The sequence below is a fragment of the Eschscholzia californica genome, unplaced genomic scaffold (assembly GCF_041429995.1).
Source record: "Eschscholzia californica isolate CP2 unplaced genomic scaffold, dmEscCali1.0.p SCAF_2, whole genome shotgun sequence".
Lineage (NCBI taxonomy): Eukaryota > Viridiplantae > Streptophyta > Magnoliopsida > Ranunculales > Papaveraceae > Eschscholzia > Eschscholzia californica.
This window is the reverse complement of record NW_028238309.1, coordinates 58327107-58343166: the sequence shown is the minus strand read 5'-3', so window position 1 is coordinate 58343166 and position 16060 is coordinate 58327107. Positions and strand designations below refer to the sequence as shown.

The following is a 16060-nucleotide window of genomic DNA, read 5'->3' as shown; positions in this document are numbered from 1 at the left end:
CTACGAAGGATATACAACGTCCACAAGAATTGCTATTCCAGTAAAGGGAGAGGCTACAGGCACCCGAATTGATATTCGCGTCGAGTGTATGTTAGCACCCAATAACAGACAAGGTGCCTATTAGGGAGCCACCCAGTCAGCCTATCCCTTCTTCTTCTTCTTCGTAATCATCAACACTTTATCATGGACACAGTTTTGTTTCCAAACCCATCATCATGAATCAACAATGAGGAGTTAGAGAGATAAAAAACTATGTTTTACAGAGAGAATGGGAGTAAAACCATCATGGAAAGAATTTTGATTCCAAACAACCTTGATTTATGATGAGTAGTTGGAGAGCGAAAGAAGCTTGATCCACAAACACCATTAAAAACACTCTCGAAAACCCTACTCGCGGTCTGGTCTCGGATCCGGACAAGCCTGAACCCTAATGCAAGGGCTCGGATTGGACCAGTGCGAAACCTCTCGGATTGATCTGAGTTTGAAATCTCGTTTTGAGTTTCAGACGGGTCGATTAGTGTCCGGGTGCCAATAGATGTTTGGGGTCAAAGGAGATCGACCGTAGTCAATCTCATCCCCAAGTGCTAACAACACTTTCTCCTGGTGCTTTTAGCAGCTCTCTCCAGTAAAAACATTAACATAATGAATTGGTAACAATTTGGCCTTCTCTTCCCAAATTGTTTTTCCCTAAATTAATACACATATAGAGAGAAAGAGATTAAGATTCCCCAAATTTCCCAATACCCATGTAAATAATAAGAATTGAAGGAAGCATCAAAAACAGTGATAAATTACCATTAATAAGATTTGGATTTTTGGATTGGTAAGTCTCATCAGTCTGTTAACAAGAATTCAGTTTATATGGAAGGAAGCATGAAGAACGGTGATAAATGCTTCTGGTTATGTGAGTGAAATATGTTCTTTTTACAACTCGATCTCAATTGTGTTGTGAAGAAAATTATGAGTAGGAAAAAAAATGAGACTTACTCCCATGGATCATACCCAACAAGAAGCATGTCATTTTCATAATCTACATGTACAAGTTTCCATGATGAACCTCTTGGATCATCAAGAAGTCCATCAGGGCCAAACATACACCCAATTTAGCTCATCATAGTTTTTAAATCTCGTTGAGTCAATTGATCTCCCAACTGATCCTAGCTTCTGAATCTGGCGAACAGATATATATAACTCATGAAATGAAAGAAAGACATAGCTTCTGGTTATGTACGTCAGAAGCATCTTGTTAGGATTAGTGCAAATTCTTGTGAGAAACTTCATGAATCAGGCAACAATGGTACTCGTGTGAGTATATGTGGATTGGGCAAAATTATTCTTTAAGAAGATGATTCCTTGTTGTTCATGACAACCACAAATAAAACCCTAGTTGTTCATCTTCCTGCCATGAAATATCAGTCTGAAATTTTAAAATTGTAGGAATCACTGAGATATACCCTAATATGCTATGTTACCCCTGGCTGCTTCTAAACTCTTCTTTAAAAATCTTGTCGAATTGTTGGTAGAGAAAGAGAATAGCAGAGAGAGAAGAAAAATCTTTGAAGGAGGGGAGGGAGATAGCCAAAGACGCGTGAGAGCACGGGAGGAGAGAGAACGCGTTTTGCTTTGAGGATGAGAAAACCGTTTTCCCATCTTTTTGATGGGAAAATTTTAAGACCCTTTTGCCGACCTTTTTTTTCTAATGGAACACCCCCTTTCTTACTCATGAGGTCTTATCAAACAGCGGAAATCCATTTTCTCACGAAAATGTTGGATTTTCTTACTTACGAGGTCTTATCAAACGGACCCTAAGTACAAAATTTGGGGTGTAAAAATCTGCTCTACTTTATACCATATTTTCGATCTTATACGCAATAAATCATGTAAAATACGCCCAATTTTCAAGGCAATCTGTTCACCTAATATAATCTCTCACATTCTCCCTATTTCTATTTCTAGGTTTTACAGGGAGAGATTTTCAGTGATAGATCGGGGATATGAACTTTGAAATTCATCAATTGTCGATCTGATTGTTTCTCTAATCGATTATTTGATAAGTTTTTCGGCGGATTTTGAGGAGTTTTATCAAAACCAGATTTTGAATCTGATCTCGCTCTCTCAAAAGAAAAAAAAAACCATGTTTCTTGTCGACTGGTTTTATGGCGTACTCGCATCTCTTGGTCTATGGCAGAAAGAAGCAAAGATCTTGTTTCTAGGTCTTGATAATGCTGGGAAAACTACTCTCCTTCACATGTTGAAAGATGAGGTTTTTATTTCTCTTTTTGATTTCTGATCTGATTTTATTGATCTTTACAATTTTGTTGTTGTAATTGTTGAGAACTTTTTTTTTTTTTCTTGTTTTACAGAGATTAGTTCAGCATCAACCAACCCAGTATCCGACTTCAGAGGAATTGAGTATTGGAAAAATCAAGTTCAAAGCTTTTGATTTGGGAGGTCATCAGATTGCTCGAAGGGTTTGGAAAGATTACTACGCCAAGGTGGGTTTTTTTTTTTAAAGCTCTGATTTTTTTTATTTGATGCTATGAATTTGTTTGAAGTGTTTAGTAATTTATCATCTTCTGCTATTTTGATTAGTTGCTTTTCATGATCTGTTTGTTGCTTGAACTGGAGAGTTGTAGTTCTTAATTTAGGTTTCTTAATTCATTCCATAGTTGCCTGTGTTGCTCTGTTGTTAGGCTCTTGTGGGCGTGTGTTAATTCATGTTTCAATCTAGCCTCCATTTTCGATGTGGATTTGGCTTTTTTTTTTTTTTAAATGTATGCAGTCTTTGTTTGTGTATAGTATTTTCGATCATTTCATCCTACCATTTTCTAGTTTCCCCAGGTCTAGTTTTTAGCTAGATTGTTACTGTTTAGTTATGCTTCCTCTTAGCATGTCAATTAAACTCTTATAGAGGTTAATTGTGATGGAGTCCAGTTTAAATGTGAGATTGCTCTTATCGATATATACTAACATTGGAGAGCAGGGTAAGTTCATGACAAGTTTTCCAAGGAAGGCGTAGTTTTCTAGCCAACTTACGTGTGTTCTCTTTTTTAACGCCAAGCCGTTGAAAAGAAGAAACAGAAAGAGTTCCAAGATGGATGTAAAGTTCTCAATCTGAATAGTCAAATGAAAAGCTAATCTCTCCATGATCCATAAAAGAAGAAACTTGTCTGTCTATTACAAAAACCATTTTCGCATATGAAAATCTCTATTATAAAATGACACAGCAGCCCACTCACTAAACATTATCGAAAGAATGAATCAGTCTTCTAGTTCTAGCAAGTAGTGTAGTTGATGAGAATTTGTGAAGCTCACTATGGTTGAGTGGTAACATGTGTGTCAAAGTCGCTTCTTACTGCATCCAAAAAAAGTTGTTCGGACTTCGGAAATTAAATTGGCTAATAGAATAGGCTTATCAATTATGTTATTTTGTCATCTTTGGCTGGACTCGACGATGCAAGTCCATACCTGATCAAACTTGAAGTCGACAGTTTATTTGGGCTTTCTACTTATACATTTCAATTTGCAGACACAGCCATCAATTTGTATCATGTGGTTTTCTCATGCAGGTTGATGCAGTGGTGTACCTGGTCGATGCTTTCGACAAGGAGAGGTTTGCAGAATCAAAGAAGGAACTAGATGCTCTTCTCTCAGACGAGTCCTTGGCAACTGTTCCATTTCTCGTCCTTGGCAACAAGATTGACATCCCATATGCAGCCTCAGAAGACGAACTCCGCTATAACTTAGGCCTCACCAATTTCACCACCGGCAAGGGAAAGGTAAACTTAGCCGAGTCTAACGTTCGCCCACTTGAGGTCTTCATGTGCAGTATCGTTCGCAAAATGGGTTACGGTGATGGGTTCAAGTGGGTGTCTCAATATATCAAGTAGAACAGGTAAGAATATCGGGCCCAGATTTGCGACACCTTACTATTTTCCATCACTTGCCGGCTCTCGTGTTGACCTTGGATTGAAAATGTTGAAAGATACAGATATTTAATCAAACACTGCTCTATGTAAAAGCAAACTTGTAGTAAATCTCTGTGTGGTTTACTTAGCTGCTGCTTCAATTTAGGTTTTATTTGAGGTATTGGATTGTGTTTTTTCGTTTGGAAATTAGAATTGTTTCATTTTAAAGAGTAATAATGAGAGTTAAAAGTTAGAAATCCTTGGATATAATTTGGGAGCTTTTTCTGTTCCTTGTTGCCTTAGTATCAGATGCAATTAGAACAAATTGATTCCTATTTCCTACAGCAATAGGGGCCGATTTGTTCAAGGTATTGAGAATTTGTAAAAGACCTGACATTTTGGAATTGGAAGTTGAGTTTAAGTCTGAAGATCACTTTTCGGTGAGCGGCTTAATCCACATTCTTATGATCTACAAGGTTAACCCATCTTTCTTCCTTGTGACATGAAGATGGAGATTTGAAAAATGATTTAGTTGTCATGCTGCCATGATAGACAGGTGGAAGTCTTAGATATAGATAGGTCGAAGCGATTTAGTTTTGTTAGTTTAGTACAACTTGATGAATAATGAAGGTAAATCTTTACGTGATACAACCACATCTAGAAATTATCTGTTGTGAGGGGTTGAGATTGCGGATCGCAAGGCTAAAGGAATTGGACTACTCACCTGAAGTCAGACCATCAATTCTCCTCGTTTTATGGGCGTCGACAGCGTTTTGGGCTTAATCTGCAATTACGAATGAGACACACGTACCCCGAAGATCTTTGGGTGCAGGGGTGGTTTCGATCAAAAGGGACTAGGTCAAGTTGATCGTTTATCAAACGAACATTAAGTACTTCAGTGGACAAGTGTGCAAATAGCTACTCAGACAATGGTCTGCATAAAGTGAAATTTATGCAAGGTACCTGTATAAAGTGATCGATAGGAGAGAGAAAGTGACATATGGTAAAATGAATGATTGTTGACTTTTTGATCGTTAGGAGAGAGATGAGAGAAAATGACATGGCAAAGTGAATGCACTCTTTGGTTGTGAAGAGAGAGAAAGTGATATGACAGAGTAACTGCGTGCGTGATTCTTTGGTCGTAAGGAAAAAAAATCTACCCGTCAACAAGAGAGCGAGAAATTATGTTATGATATGAAATAAGAGCTCCCAATATGTATGGGAGAGGAAAAAGGTAAACCTGCAAGAGATAAAAGTGATTGAGAGAGAATAAAAAGGCAATCAAAAGGGTTTTTCAGTGGAAGTGGGACGATCCTCTTTACAGCCCACCTCTTTCTCTTAGTGTCTGAGTGGTCAGCTGTCAACTTGAATGTGGATAGCATAACGTCTCCAACGGGTAATATTGGCCAAAGACGATTGATTGCGAGAGACGATCACGGAGAACGATCTTCACACTGAAAGGATAGAGATCGATATGCTTATCCAAGTAAGCCTCCGTTGTAGTTGGGCTGCGTGGGTATGCCCATTAGCGATTTACTTTCTGGGCCTAGGCTGACTAGTCTGGATTATTAGGGGCGTTCTGGACATCGGATTTTGGCCCATACATCATCTGTTGTATTTGGTGATTGTTCAGAATGCATATCTTATTAAAGCATGAAACTCTTTAACCTAATTCATGTCCTCATTAGGTAAAAAGAAGTTAAAACTGGCCCCACATGTATGATTCCTATCCTTTGACTTCTGTGGGTCAGATTTCACCGGCTGAGAGGCAAGAAAGAGCAGGTCAGAGTTAGCTCCGGTCAGTGCTTCAAAGTCACCAACTCCATTTTCCTCTATCCATTACAAGTTGGAACCGTTTAACAAACACATCCAACATGTCCATCATCCTCATATATATATATATATATGTGAATGTGTGTGAAATTCAATTCACTCTTAATCCATAACTTACCTCTTCAAATCTCTCTTAATGGGTAACCTCATTTCACGTCGAAAATTCGACGCAACCGGAAAACTAATACTCTCTGATGGCACGGTTCATAAGCTCAATCATCCGCTAACAGTTGCAGAGCTAATGTTAGATTACCCACGACAAGTTGTCGTCGAATATCATCCGATAATGAATGGAAACAAACCTACACCATTGCCCGCTGACAAAAAACTAGACATGAAAAAAGCTTACTTAATGCTTCCAATGAAGAGAGGGAATTCAACATTTACAGCCGATGAAGCACGTCAAATTCTTTTAAAAGCCGATGCTGTACTGAAATCAGGATCTTTTATGCCTTCGAAGGGGATACTTACTCTGTTTGCTCGAATCCGTCCTGTTAGAAATGAAGTTGTATTGAACAAGAAAGATGATGGTATAGTTAAGGAAGAAGAGGAATGCAAGACTCTGCTTCAACTTTTACCTGAAGTTTTCGAAGATCAGCAGGAGTTTCTAAGTAGACAGTTTTCAGGCAAAGGTTGGAAACCTAGTTTAGATACCATTAAAGAGAAGAAAATTGATAACAAGGTACCTCACTGGTTATTTTAGACTAACAATGTCGACAATGTTAATACGTGCCTTGGTTATTTCAGAACATTATATGGTTGTATTGTACCTACATGACTGGTGAAAAATACATATATTAAAATGCAAAGCTTTCTGATTCCATTTTTACTTGTTAACGGAAAGTTATTCGTCAGATGAGGATGAGTAATATTTATACTTTGATATAACTAAGCAGGATTATATAAATCCTCAAGAGGGAAGTTTGTTCTTACCATCAGACATGGATTATGTACCCTGAAACTAGTCTTTACAAAATATGTCTCTAAATCTTCACACAGATGCAAAGAAAGACTACATATGAACTTTAACAGACCTAAACGTGTCGCGCTGTGAGTTCAAAGGGGTTAGAGAGGGTCTAACTTGCCTTTGAATATCAGTTCGCGTTGTCAGGATCGAGAAGATCTTCCAACTGCAAAAGAATTGGTGATAGTGAATTAGTCGATCTATATAAGAGGAACTACAACTTCAAAACTTTGACTAGAAAACTTCATACCTCAGCTTGGTCGTATGCCAACTTCATCCTCCGATATTGTTGCTGTGCTCGGTGTGATCGGAAAAGAGCTTGGACTTTCACTACTGATCTTTCAACCCGATCTTCAGCTTGCTTACGACTCAATTTAAAGAAGTCTTCTTCCACGTCGTTTTCTTCCTTCTCAACTTCTACACGAACCTCTATTTGTGCAATTTGAAGCCCACGTAATCCTCTTCTCTTCTTCCGCCACCGCATAATTGCCTTTTCAAGGATCCCGACCGACCAAGTAATCTTGCGGTATTGCTTCCTCGCTTGAAGACCTCGGAATGCGGCCTAATTTAAAAAATTCAAGATTGTCAAGAATTAAATGGCCAAAAGGCCCAAAACTCCATAGACCAAGTTTTCCTTTTCAGAAAGGATCCATTAATTAGTTTCAGGTTTCAGCTCCATACGTAAGATTTGGATAGAGTAGTGTTTTCCTTTTTTTTGGAAAAACGGCATAAGGTCACAAGTTCACACGTAGTTTCAACAGGTTTGTATAGGAAGCCCGAAGACCAAGCCTAATAAATATTGACAGGTCTCTTTAAGCAGATACAACAGGAAATTGAGACTTTGGCCCAATTTCCTGTAAAATTAAATTTTCTTCCTTTATTAAAACATCTTTGATTTTCTGGTCATGATAAAATTGATAGAACATGCTTACTTGAATTTTGATTGCCTGTCGCCGTAAATAGAGAAATTCTTTTCTGATCTTCCAAGTACGGAAAGTATACTGTATTCGGACAGCAGCTGCCATCTTTTTTCGTGATTCATAGTTGCGGAAGGCCCGTTGAATCCTCATTGCAGAAATAATATTTCGAGCTTCCATCTCTGGATTGGCTTGCTGAATTGCCTTGGTACGAAGCTTTAGTGAATTCTCTCTGAAGGCTGACTGAATCCGAGATGCTGCCTCAGCAGCTGTCCGATATGCTGCCAATGATTCCTTCTGGCAAACTTCTTCTTCATTCAGGTTGGCATAGTTTGTAATATCAGTTGAACTTGTTTGCAGGGAGCCACTGATATTTCCAGATATAGACATGAGTCTGAAATGATCTGTTAATCCCTTTTCAGCAAGATATGCGGCTAAACCATCATAACCATTTTCTGAAGCAAGATCAGAGCAAGTATATCCACCAGGGAATTCCGGTGTTGGGTCTGTAACTAAGCTTGCATTTGCCCCAGCAGATAGAAGAACTGCAACCATTTCCTCCCTGCAAAGTAAGATCTCAATTTGTCAAAAAGTACTTAGAGCTAATTTTATAACTGAAAATGGTTTACACAGTCCCATCTCCTAGGAAATACATGATTTTTGTTCTGCTAGATTACTCTATCAATAGCTAACTGAGGTAGTGCTTTGTTTTTCTAAATATTCAAACAGTGTCGATGCCCGTTTTTTGTCTCTTTAATCAAATCAGTTCTTAAAGTAACCAAATTGAGACATATTCTCTAGTGAAACCTTCTGCATTTGAGATGCAAACTTGTTTTAAGATCTAACTCAATTAGATAAAAAATGAATACAAAAACTCACGTTTAACATACAAAATGAGTCCAGATTTCATAGAGAAAGAACATTACCTAACACAGTTCCCAGCTAGTTAAAAATGAGTAGAAATAAGCAGAATCAGTATGAAACAGATGTAGTTTAGAGAGAATGATCAGCCAAAAAAAAAAGACGTTAGTACCTTCCGTAGTATGCGGCCCAATGAAGAGCTGTCCATCCATGAGCATCACGAAAATCTAATGAGAGGCCAGAACGTGAATATGGGCGTACAGCCCATGTATAACCCAGGATTGAACAGAGATGGATGATTCCTTGACCTTGTTGATCACGAAAAATGGCCTTTGACCCATCAATCATTCTTTCAAGAAGCCACTCATGTAATTTGTTCTTCAAAGAGATCTCTAAAAGACCTTTTTGGGCTTCTGAAAATGAGATCTCACTTTTCCCAATTCTGTTAATCAAAGAGTCCCAATCTTTGATAATGTAAGAGGCGGTCAGTGCAAATTTCTTAGCCTCCTTTACAGCATTTGGTGATACCTTGCTTGATAGAATGTTCAGGCTATTGGTAGCTGAGAACAACAAATGAGCAAGCCTAGTTTGAAGTTGAAATTCTTCCCATTTTGGTTCATCTTTTGGTGAATTCACCTTGCTCAGTAAAGAAGGAGAACGATACTCAAAAGTTACAATTTGACTAACCGGTGTATGGCCATCAAAACTCAAAAATAGATTGACTAATCCAGCGGTATGAGGTAAAGCTTTGCATCGATATACCCCATGTTGAATCATTTCTGCAGGCACACATTCATCGCCTAACACAAGAAGTAAATTAGAGTCTGCAAGATGTGAAGGTCCTCCGTGAAAATAGCCAATCACTACAACCTGTAGAAATCATAAGCCGGAATGCCAAATTATCATTACTAGACTCCGATACAGAACTTAAATGTAAGCTGGTTCATGTTCACTTGAGAAACTTCTCAGTTGTGACAAAAAGAATATCTTCCTCGAAAAGAAAAATCTCATTTTAGAATTTAACTGATGAGCAATTTTCTTGAGTCTTGACCAATGCTTACAAGATACAAATACAAGGAAGCCCATAAAGGAACAACAACTTCCAGAAACGCTGTTACCTCTAATATATTTTGAGACTTATATCATTTACTTAATTTATTATTTATGTCGCTTGAGAATTTGAGATGTTAGTTCATGTAAAATTTTGGTGATTTCAATACTAAAAAATTGCGAAGAAAAAAGAAAAATACCTTTGTTTCTTCAGTTGAAAAAGCCCAAGCAGGTGAAACTTCATTAATGGTGAAAACTTGCTCTTGAACAGGGGACTGACTATGATCAGTTGTCCCAGTTATACCTGATCCATGACCATTTGAAATTGGGGATTCAACTAGCAGCTCATCTATTGAGCCTGGGGAATCAGTCATAATATGGTTCATCCACCTCCCAAAACTGTCTTGTGTCTTTAGACCATCTTTGACAACATTCAAGAATTGATTAGTGTTCTCCTTAATCGGCTCAAAATCTTGTCTCTGGATATTTGATGTCCGAGTATCCATATTCTGTAAGTACCCAGAACTGCCGAAAGACGACGGAGATATAGATATATTATTGGACGGGAAACTCTGGAATAGAGAGTTGCAGAAGAGTTAATGTACACACTACAGTTAGAAGGTATAATAAAGATACAAGTTCTAAAGGATTTAAACAGCTTATTATCTGACAAGATCCCAAAGCAAAGTGAACAACCGAAGAACACCAGCAACTGAAGCTGATGATTTTGATTAAATATGAAAACTAACTTCCAGAGTCCTGAGCATTTTGATTAGAAATTGAGGAGCAAAGTATAAAAAGCAAATGTATTTACGGCAAAAATCATAAATATTGGTAATATAGCACAACTGCACAAATAACAGCAGACACCAAGGAATTGTCTTAAATACAAGAAAAAACTAAGAACCAGGTATACCTTCCTAGGTACTGTAACCTTCAAATAAATGGCCATCTAGCAATACAACACATGTATAAAGATGAAAAAGAACAAGATTTACTTCACAATCACATTATGAGCTTACAAATTTAAGAATACGTTGATCCTTAGCTCTGGATTGTTTACAAAGCTAAGAATCATACATGATACCAGCAGAAACAGATGTATTCGTATTCTTTTTGGAAATGCAATATGTGCTGAGAAGAAACCAGAAAAAGAACTAGAAGCAACCAACCAATAGAGAAAATTAAATAAGAGCTATAATAGATTCTGAAGATGAAAGAAAACTTTCCCACAAAATGTCTGATGCGCTCCCAGGAGATGGATTAAAATATTCAATTTTTTATTTTGATTTCAATGACGATACGGTTTCCTTACATTTTCAAGGTAAACTTTGGCCAGAAATGAATTGATTGACATGATAGGTTGTTGCGAAATGTGTGCTTGTATCTAAGATATCCAAACTTTGAATTTGGTAATATCTTATTTGGAATTAGTACTGACATATTAATTAAATGTCACACATGTGAACTTACATTACTTTGCAAGGCGGTAGTTAAATTTTGATTCCATTGCTCCGCACATGAAACGTTGTCTGTCACATATAAGCTGGGTCAGGGTTTTCCTTCATTTTCTTCACAAACATAAGTAACAAAATGTAGAAAAGAGATATAGGTACAACCTTTTTCATTGGAATCATTCGCCAGAAGGTCATCCCAATCAAGTGTGTTAATCTCTTGAAGCCTCTTTTCATGATTGCTCACTGTCATTTTTTCATTACGTTGAATTATGTTGCCTACCAGAGAAAATGCCACAAGCTATTACAAAGTAATGCTAGACGTAGAAAACTCACATAAAGGACTAATTTGTGAATATATCTGATAGTCGCGGAATATCTAATTAATTGCATATGATTAAAGTATTATTTCCCATAAGTTAAGCGTAAAATAACTAACGAACTAACGACAGCCAGAAACTCCATGATTATCCATGTGATCACGCAAATATTTTTCTCACCAGAAGGCGCACGATTAGCCCTAGAATCCGTTTCCTGTACTAAAACTCCAGCAGCATGAGTCTCCGAGTAATATGAACCAGAATTTGAAGTAACAGGTGTTACAGGAGAGCTTTGCATCTGTACAATAGTTCAGATAAACATTAGGTATTTGTTGTCATTTTTAACTATCAGAAAGGAGAGCAGCTAAGACGCCATAAGAAGAAAATGATATCTTCTTAAGCTCGGTCATGGTGAGTTCCTAATCAGCGTGAATTCAAATTTGATGCTTTATGCCTAGGTTTTTATGGAACATCGCGATAACTAAACTATAGGAGTTTGAACCATGGCCATTACAAACCTGGCCATCTTTTGGATGGTCTGGGTCGATAATATGTTATGCAACATTTAACTATTCATGAAGATATCGATACCCGATGGATCCAGTAGCTTTTATGTTTCAAAGAAAAATAAATTAGCTGATTTTCTAAGAGACTTAAAGTTTAGAACTCGGAAGCATATTTTGTGAACGACAATTCGTGGGTGGTCGGAGGTAAATAGGTAATTTACACTAAAAGCTAATATGACTTGAACCAACCTCTGATGTTTCACGATAATGTACAAGGACTATGTGTTCGTATTTCCTGAAAAGAAGAAAGAACAGCAGAAGTCAGATCTCTGTATTATACAAGTTTTATCAACAAGAAAGCACATTAGCATATAGACCCATATCAGGAATTGATGAATCAATAATTCATATTGAACAACTGGATCAGCATAAGATTTGAAAGATACATACTTATCAAGTAGCCAGTAACATCTTCGAACAAAGCTGGGATTATCCTGCCCATGTGCATAGTAGACATGGATCCTTTCTTCACTACCTACCTGCATCAGTATTCAGTGTTAATGAAATCAAGCATGCGTTCCGGAAAATAGATGTTTATGAGAAGGATGAAGTCTTTTCCAGCCAATAAAAAATTGAACATAGATAATGAGGTGGCAAAAGAAACTGAAACCGACTCTTCATACTTCATAGAGATAGAATAATTCTTTCAGAATTGTATCATTTGAAATTTATATTATATGTATATATATATATATATATATTCCTGTTTTAGTCCTTCCTTGCTCTTTGTCAAATGAATCGTTTGGTGGAATATTATTGCATAATACACTCACCTTCCCTAACTTAGAAATATACTATTGTCTAACACAAGTGTGAGCGAGTAACTATTGAAGCGGCCAGCGGTCTCTGACAAATTTCAGTGTGTCCGATTATTGACACAGCTAAACAGAATGCTATTTAGAGAGATTCAAGTTTTTAACTCGAACATCTTACTTGAATGTGGTCAATCCAACAGACAGGAATATAAAAAACAAAACTACGATTTAGACTTGTTTAACTATGTTTATCTAAAATATCTTACTTTTAGGTGTTCATGAGCTTCCTTAACAGTCTTCCCATCATTTTTCTTCTTCCAGTTATGGCCATCTCTCCGAAAGTTCCTTAGCATTTTACGATCAAACAATTTGACCGTTCCACCTAAGCTCCAAAATTAGTAGTTCAGCAACTAAATCCAACTCAGTGAATTACGAATATGAAATAAGCATTTAAGCGAGTAAATGCAGCTCAGAAATTGAGAACACTTAGCGAGTAATTACTTTCCGGCAAGTGAACTGGTTTGACGTTGATTGTGAATAGACATGCATTATAGAGGACAGCATGAATTTCATTTGGACGCAACCACCTTGATGCGGCTTCCTCCATCATCTTTTCAACTTCTAAATCTGCCCGTAGAAAAATGGAACCATAAACATAATATTTCTTCTAAAGATGCATAACAGGATCTCTTAACCAATCCGAAAAATGATAGTAACTAATTAACTATTGTAATATATGAATCCAGAAAATACACAAACTTGAGCACAATCATCCAACCCCACAGACTCACAAACACGATTTATAGTTGTGTAGATTGCAAAATCGGGTCCTAGACTTTTTAGCCAGAGAAGCTAAAGCATCCAAACCTTTAGCAAAATCATCCAAAACCACAGGCTCACAAACACGATTTAAAATTGTGTAGATTGGGAAATAGGATCCCAGACGTTTTGGCCATAAAAGCTTAGCGTCCAAAACTACAGTATGTCATACCAATCTTTGTAATATACTTGGCAGTGCTTGAATAAAGGTAGAAATTATGTTTCAAGGGCTACCATCAATAAGTTCCCTCATATAAAGCCAAAAAACACATACAAAAACAAAAGTTAAGTACTTTCCGAAGAAGTAAGATTTTAATCAGACACTCTTGAATAAGTTAAGTAGCCCTAAAAATGGTTTTCGACTTGAACTAAAGGGTCTCAGAAACATAAGAAATAGAATGTAATCGCTAACGATATACCGATGATCCTGTACAAGATTTGTGGAAAGGAACAAAACTGTCAGTGAGTCAGATAAGCCCCAAAGAACCGAAGCGGAGAACCTTGAATTCTAAATAGTATACAATTTTTCCAAATAAGAATCCTCAACAAGGACAACCTGATGAATTCAGTATGAAGTGAACCTATAGTTATAAAGGTCTAATCTTTTGTTTCTATTTAAAAATTAAACCCAAATTTGTATCAAAATTTATAGCTTTTTCTGACCCATAACAACAACAACACAGCTAGGTTTTTTCATGATCTCATCAAATAAGTTCTTCAATAAACTGTATGATTCAACCTTAATCTCAAAAATTATCACAAATTCAACTTAATCTAAAGCAGAAAGCAGTAATAAAAAACACCCAATTAACCACAACTCCAACCAACCAAAACAAATAAATTAGTTTATAATTTTCGATCAGTAACAATAAATTCTGGAGAATAAAATGTAAAAAAAAAAAAAAGGAATTATCAGGTTTTGAATCTACCTTCCCATGTATGAAACCCATGAATCTCTGAACCTGCAAGTCGAATTACAGAACCTCTTTCCATATCCAAAACCCTCTAAAGAAGCTTAAAAAATTATGATTTAATCGAACTTGAACTGCGTAATGAAAACCCTATGAAGCTTCAGATTTGCCTAGTCGTATTAGCTCTAAAAGTTACGATTTTTTTAAACTTAAATCCCCAAAAAGAACACCATTAAAGTTACAAACTTTTAGAGAGAGAAAGAGAAGCATAGAGAGACTGATTCGTTTTACTGTTGCAGAGAGAGAGGGAAGAGAGAGACGATTGTTGGTGCTGAAACTCAAAACAATGGTCTTACCGTTTTTTTGTTAATGACGTGTAATAAAAGTTAGTATTGGTCAAGTCAAGGAGAGAGAAAATAATTAAAAGCAAAAAAACGTTTTTTACTACCGTTACAATCTATTACGATTTTGAACTTCATAATTAAAGACTTCCCCACTTCCCGTCCACGGTCCACCCGTCTCTGATGTAGTGGTTAGACACCCCTCTTAAGTTCACGAGTTCTTGAGATCGAGTCTCCAAATTTAGGCTATAAAAATGGAATTCCCCTCTCCCCAAAATCAAACCTAGATTTTACTTGATAATTATTGTAGGTATAAAGCCCAACAACAAAGATTCTACCAAAATGTTGTAGCCTTGTAGGCCTCTGAATTACACATCCGACTTCTCATAATTTGTGCTTAATTCGGAGGTCTTTAGTCGCGCACCCTCAAGGTTTTACTTGTGTTAGAACTAAAAGTCGCGGAAGCTATCGAACCTACCCTAGAAATTGATCCGATTATAAAAATTATCGAAAAGCTATGTCAAAATCAAATATGCGAACATAATTTAACGAGGTTCGGCTTTAAAACCTACGTCCTCGGGCGAACAAGAAATCTTTATTGAAGGATAGATGAAGACGACTAACACAACTCGCAAGTTCGTCCCAAGACGGTACCGTATAGAAATTAACCTTCTATACTAGATCTTCAACGACCGAGAAATTAAACACCGCTCAAAACTATGAACAAAATTTCTCTCTCACTTGCTCTCTCTCTAGCTAGGGGTGGGAATCGGTCCGGACGGGCGGGAAACGGACACTAACTCAACCGGTCCGGGCGGAACGGACACGAGTCCTAAGTGTCCACTCGGACATCCGGACAAAACGGGCGGACATTTCGGGTTTTTCTCCAACAAAGTGCCCGTCCGTGACCGTTTTGATAGTCGGGCAAACCGGGTATCGGTCGGGCGGATACCGGTCACTAATGAACAAATAAAGAAACTTTTATTCGAAATTAAAAATGTTTAGTCGCTAAATACAACTTTCTAAAACTTCCACTTTACAATTTTAAAAAGTAAATCATGAATTCAAAATCGCAAGATAAGCATTAATATTTCTCATGGATTATGATCGGTTTCTATGCTTCTTCTCATGGATTACGATCGGTATATTGTGGATTCTCGGGTTATTTATTTTTACTCTTGAAATCTAATGGTTGTAGCTAACTCTACAAATCTAAAGGCTTAAAATCAATCATATAGGCGGGCGGGTATAACGGGTAGGATAAACGGACGGGTGTGGACGGGTTCGGTCGGGCGGACGATATAAGCGGGCGGACTCGGTCGGACCACCGGGTAAAGACCTATGCCCGCGTCCGTCCGCTT

At 37.3% G+C, this 16060-nt stretch overlaps 3 protein-coding genes across 10 annotated transcripts; 2 read left to right on the top strand and 1 right to left on the bottom strand.

The window, feature by feature from the left end:
* Positions 1-819: 819 nt before the first annotated feature.
* On the top strand, positions 820-4165 carry LOC147559561 (small COPII coat GTPase SAR1A-like). The gene is made up of 3 exons (XM_086661454.1): positions 820-2263; positions 2364-2495; positions 3570-4165. The coding sequence occupies exons 1-3, from the start codon at positions 2135-2137 to the stop codon at positions 3888-3890; spliced, it is 582 nt and encodes a 193-aa protein (XP_086517580.1). The 5' UTR covers positions 820-2134; the 3' UTR covers positions 3891-4165.
* Positions 4166-5711: 1546 nt separating this feature from the next.
* On the bottom strand, positions 5712-15455 carry LOC147559559 (calmodulin-binding transcription activator 5-like). 8 transcript variants are annotated; one of them, XR_015234621.1, is made up of 15 exons: positions 14377-15455; positions 13130-13255; positions 12895-13010; positions 12264-12352; positions 12063-12108; positions 11488-11605; positions 11153-11266; positions 11007-11065; positions 9734-10105; positions 8656-9353; positions 7638-8184; positions 6956-7267; positions 6827-6871; positions 6320-6382; positions 5712-6232 (listed from the first exon to the last, which is right to left on the bottom strand). XR_015234621.1 is itself a non-coding variant. In XM_086661449.1 (14 exons), the coding sequence occupies exons 1-13, from the start codon at positions 14438-14440 to the stop codon at positions 6836-6838; spliced, it is 2697 nt and encodes an 898-aa protein (XP_086517575.1). In that variant the 5' UTR covers positions 14441-15455; the 3' UTR covers positions 5712-6232; positions 6827-6835. The 8 variants fall into 8 exon arrangements, 6 of the variants coding, with proteins under 6 accessions (XP_086517575.1, XP_086517576.1, XP_086517578.1 ...); XR_015234622.1 differs by having other exon boundaries at positions 11153-11233; XM_086661449.1 differs by lacking the exon at positions 6320-6382.
* Positions 5878-6564, top strand: LOC147559560 (uncharacterized). Its single transcript, XM_086661455.1, has one exon. It carries the CDS (start codon positions 5878-5880, stop codon positions 6442-6444), a length of 567 nt encoding a protein of 188 aa, XP_086517581.1. The 3' UTR covers positions 6445-6564.
* Positions 15456-16060: the final 605 nt, after the last annotated feature.

Coding starts and splice junctions, on each gene's coding strand:
- LOC147559561 (XM_086661454.1), top strand. CDS start 2,135: ATGTTTCTTGTCGACTGGTTTTATGGCGTACTCGCATCTCTTGGTCTA. Junction 2,264..2,363: donor TTCACATGTTGAAAGATGAG/GTTTTTATTTCT, acceptor CTTGTTTTACAG/AGATTAGTTCAGCATCAACC. Junction 2,496..3,569: donor GGAAAGATTACTACGCCAAG/GTGGGTTTTTTT, acceptor TTTCTCATGCAG/GTTGATGCAGTGGTGTACCT.
- LOC147559560 (XM_086661455.1), top strand. CDS start 5,878: ATGGGTAACCTCATTTCACGTCGAAAATTCGACGCAACCGGAAAACTA.
- LOC147559559 (XM_086661449.1), bottom strand. CDS start 14,440: ATGGAAAGAGGTTCTGTAATTCGACTTGCAGGTTCAGAGATTCATGGG. Junction 11,606..12,062: donor ATTATCGTGAAACATCAGAG/GTTGGTTCAAGT, acceptor ACTATTGTACAG/ATGCAAAGCTCTCCTGTAAC. Junction 11,267..11,487: donor GGCTAATCGTGCGCCTTCTG/GTGAGAAAAATA, acceptor TTTCTCTGGTAG/GCAACATAATTCAACGTAAT.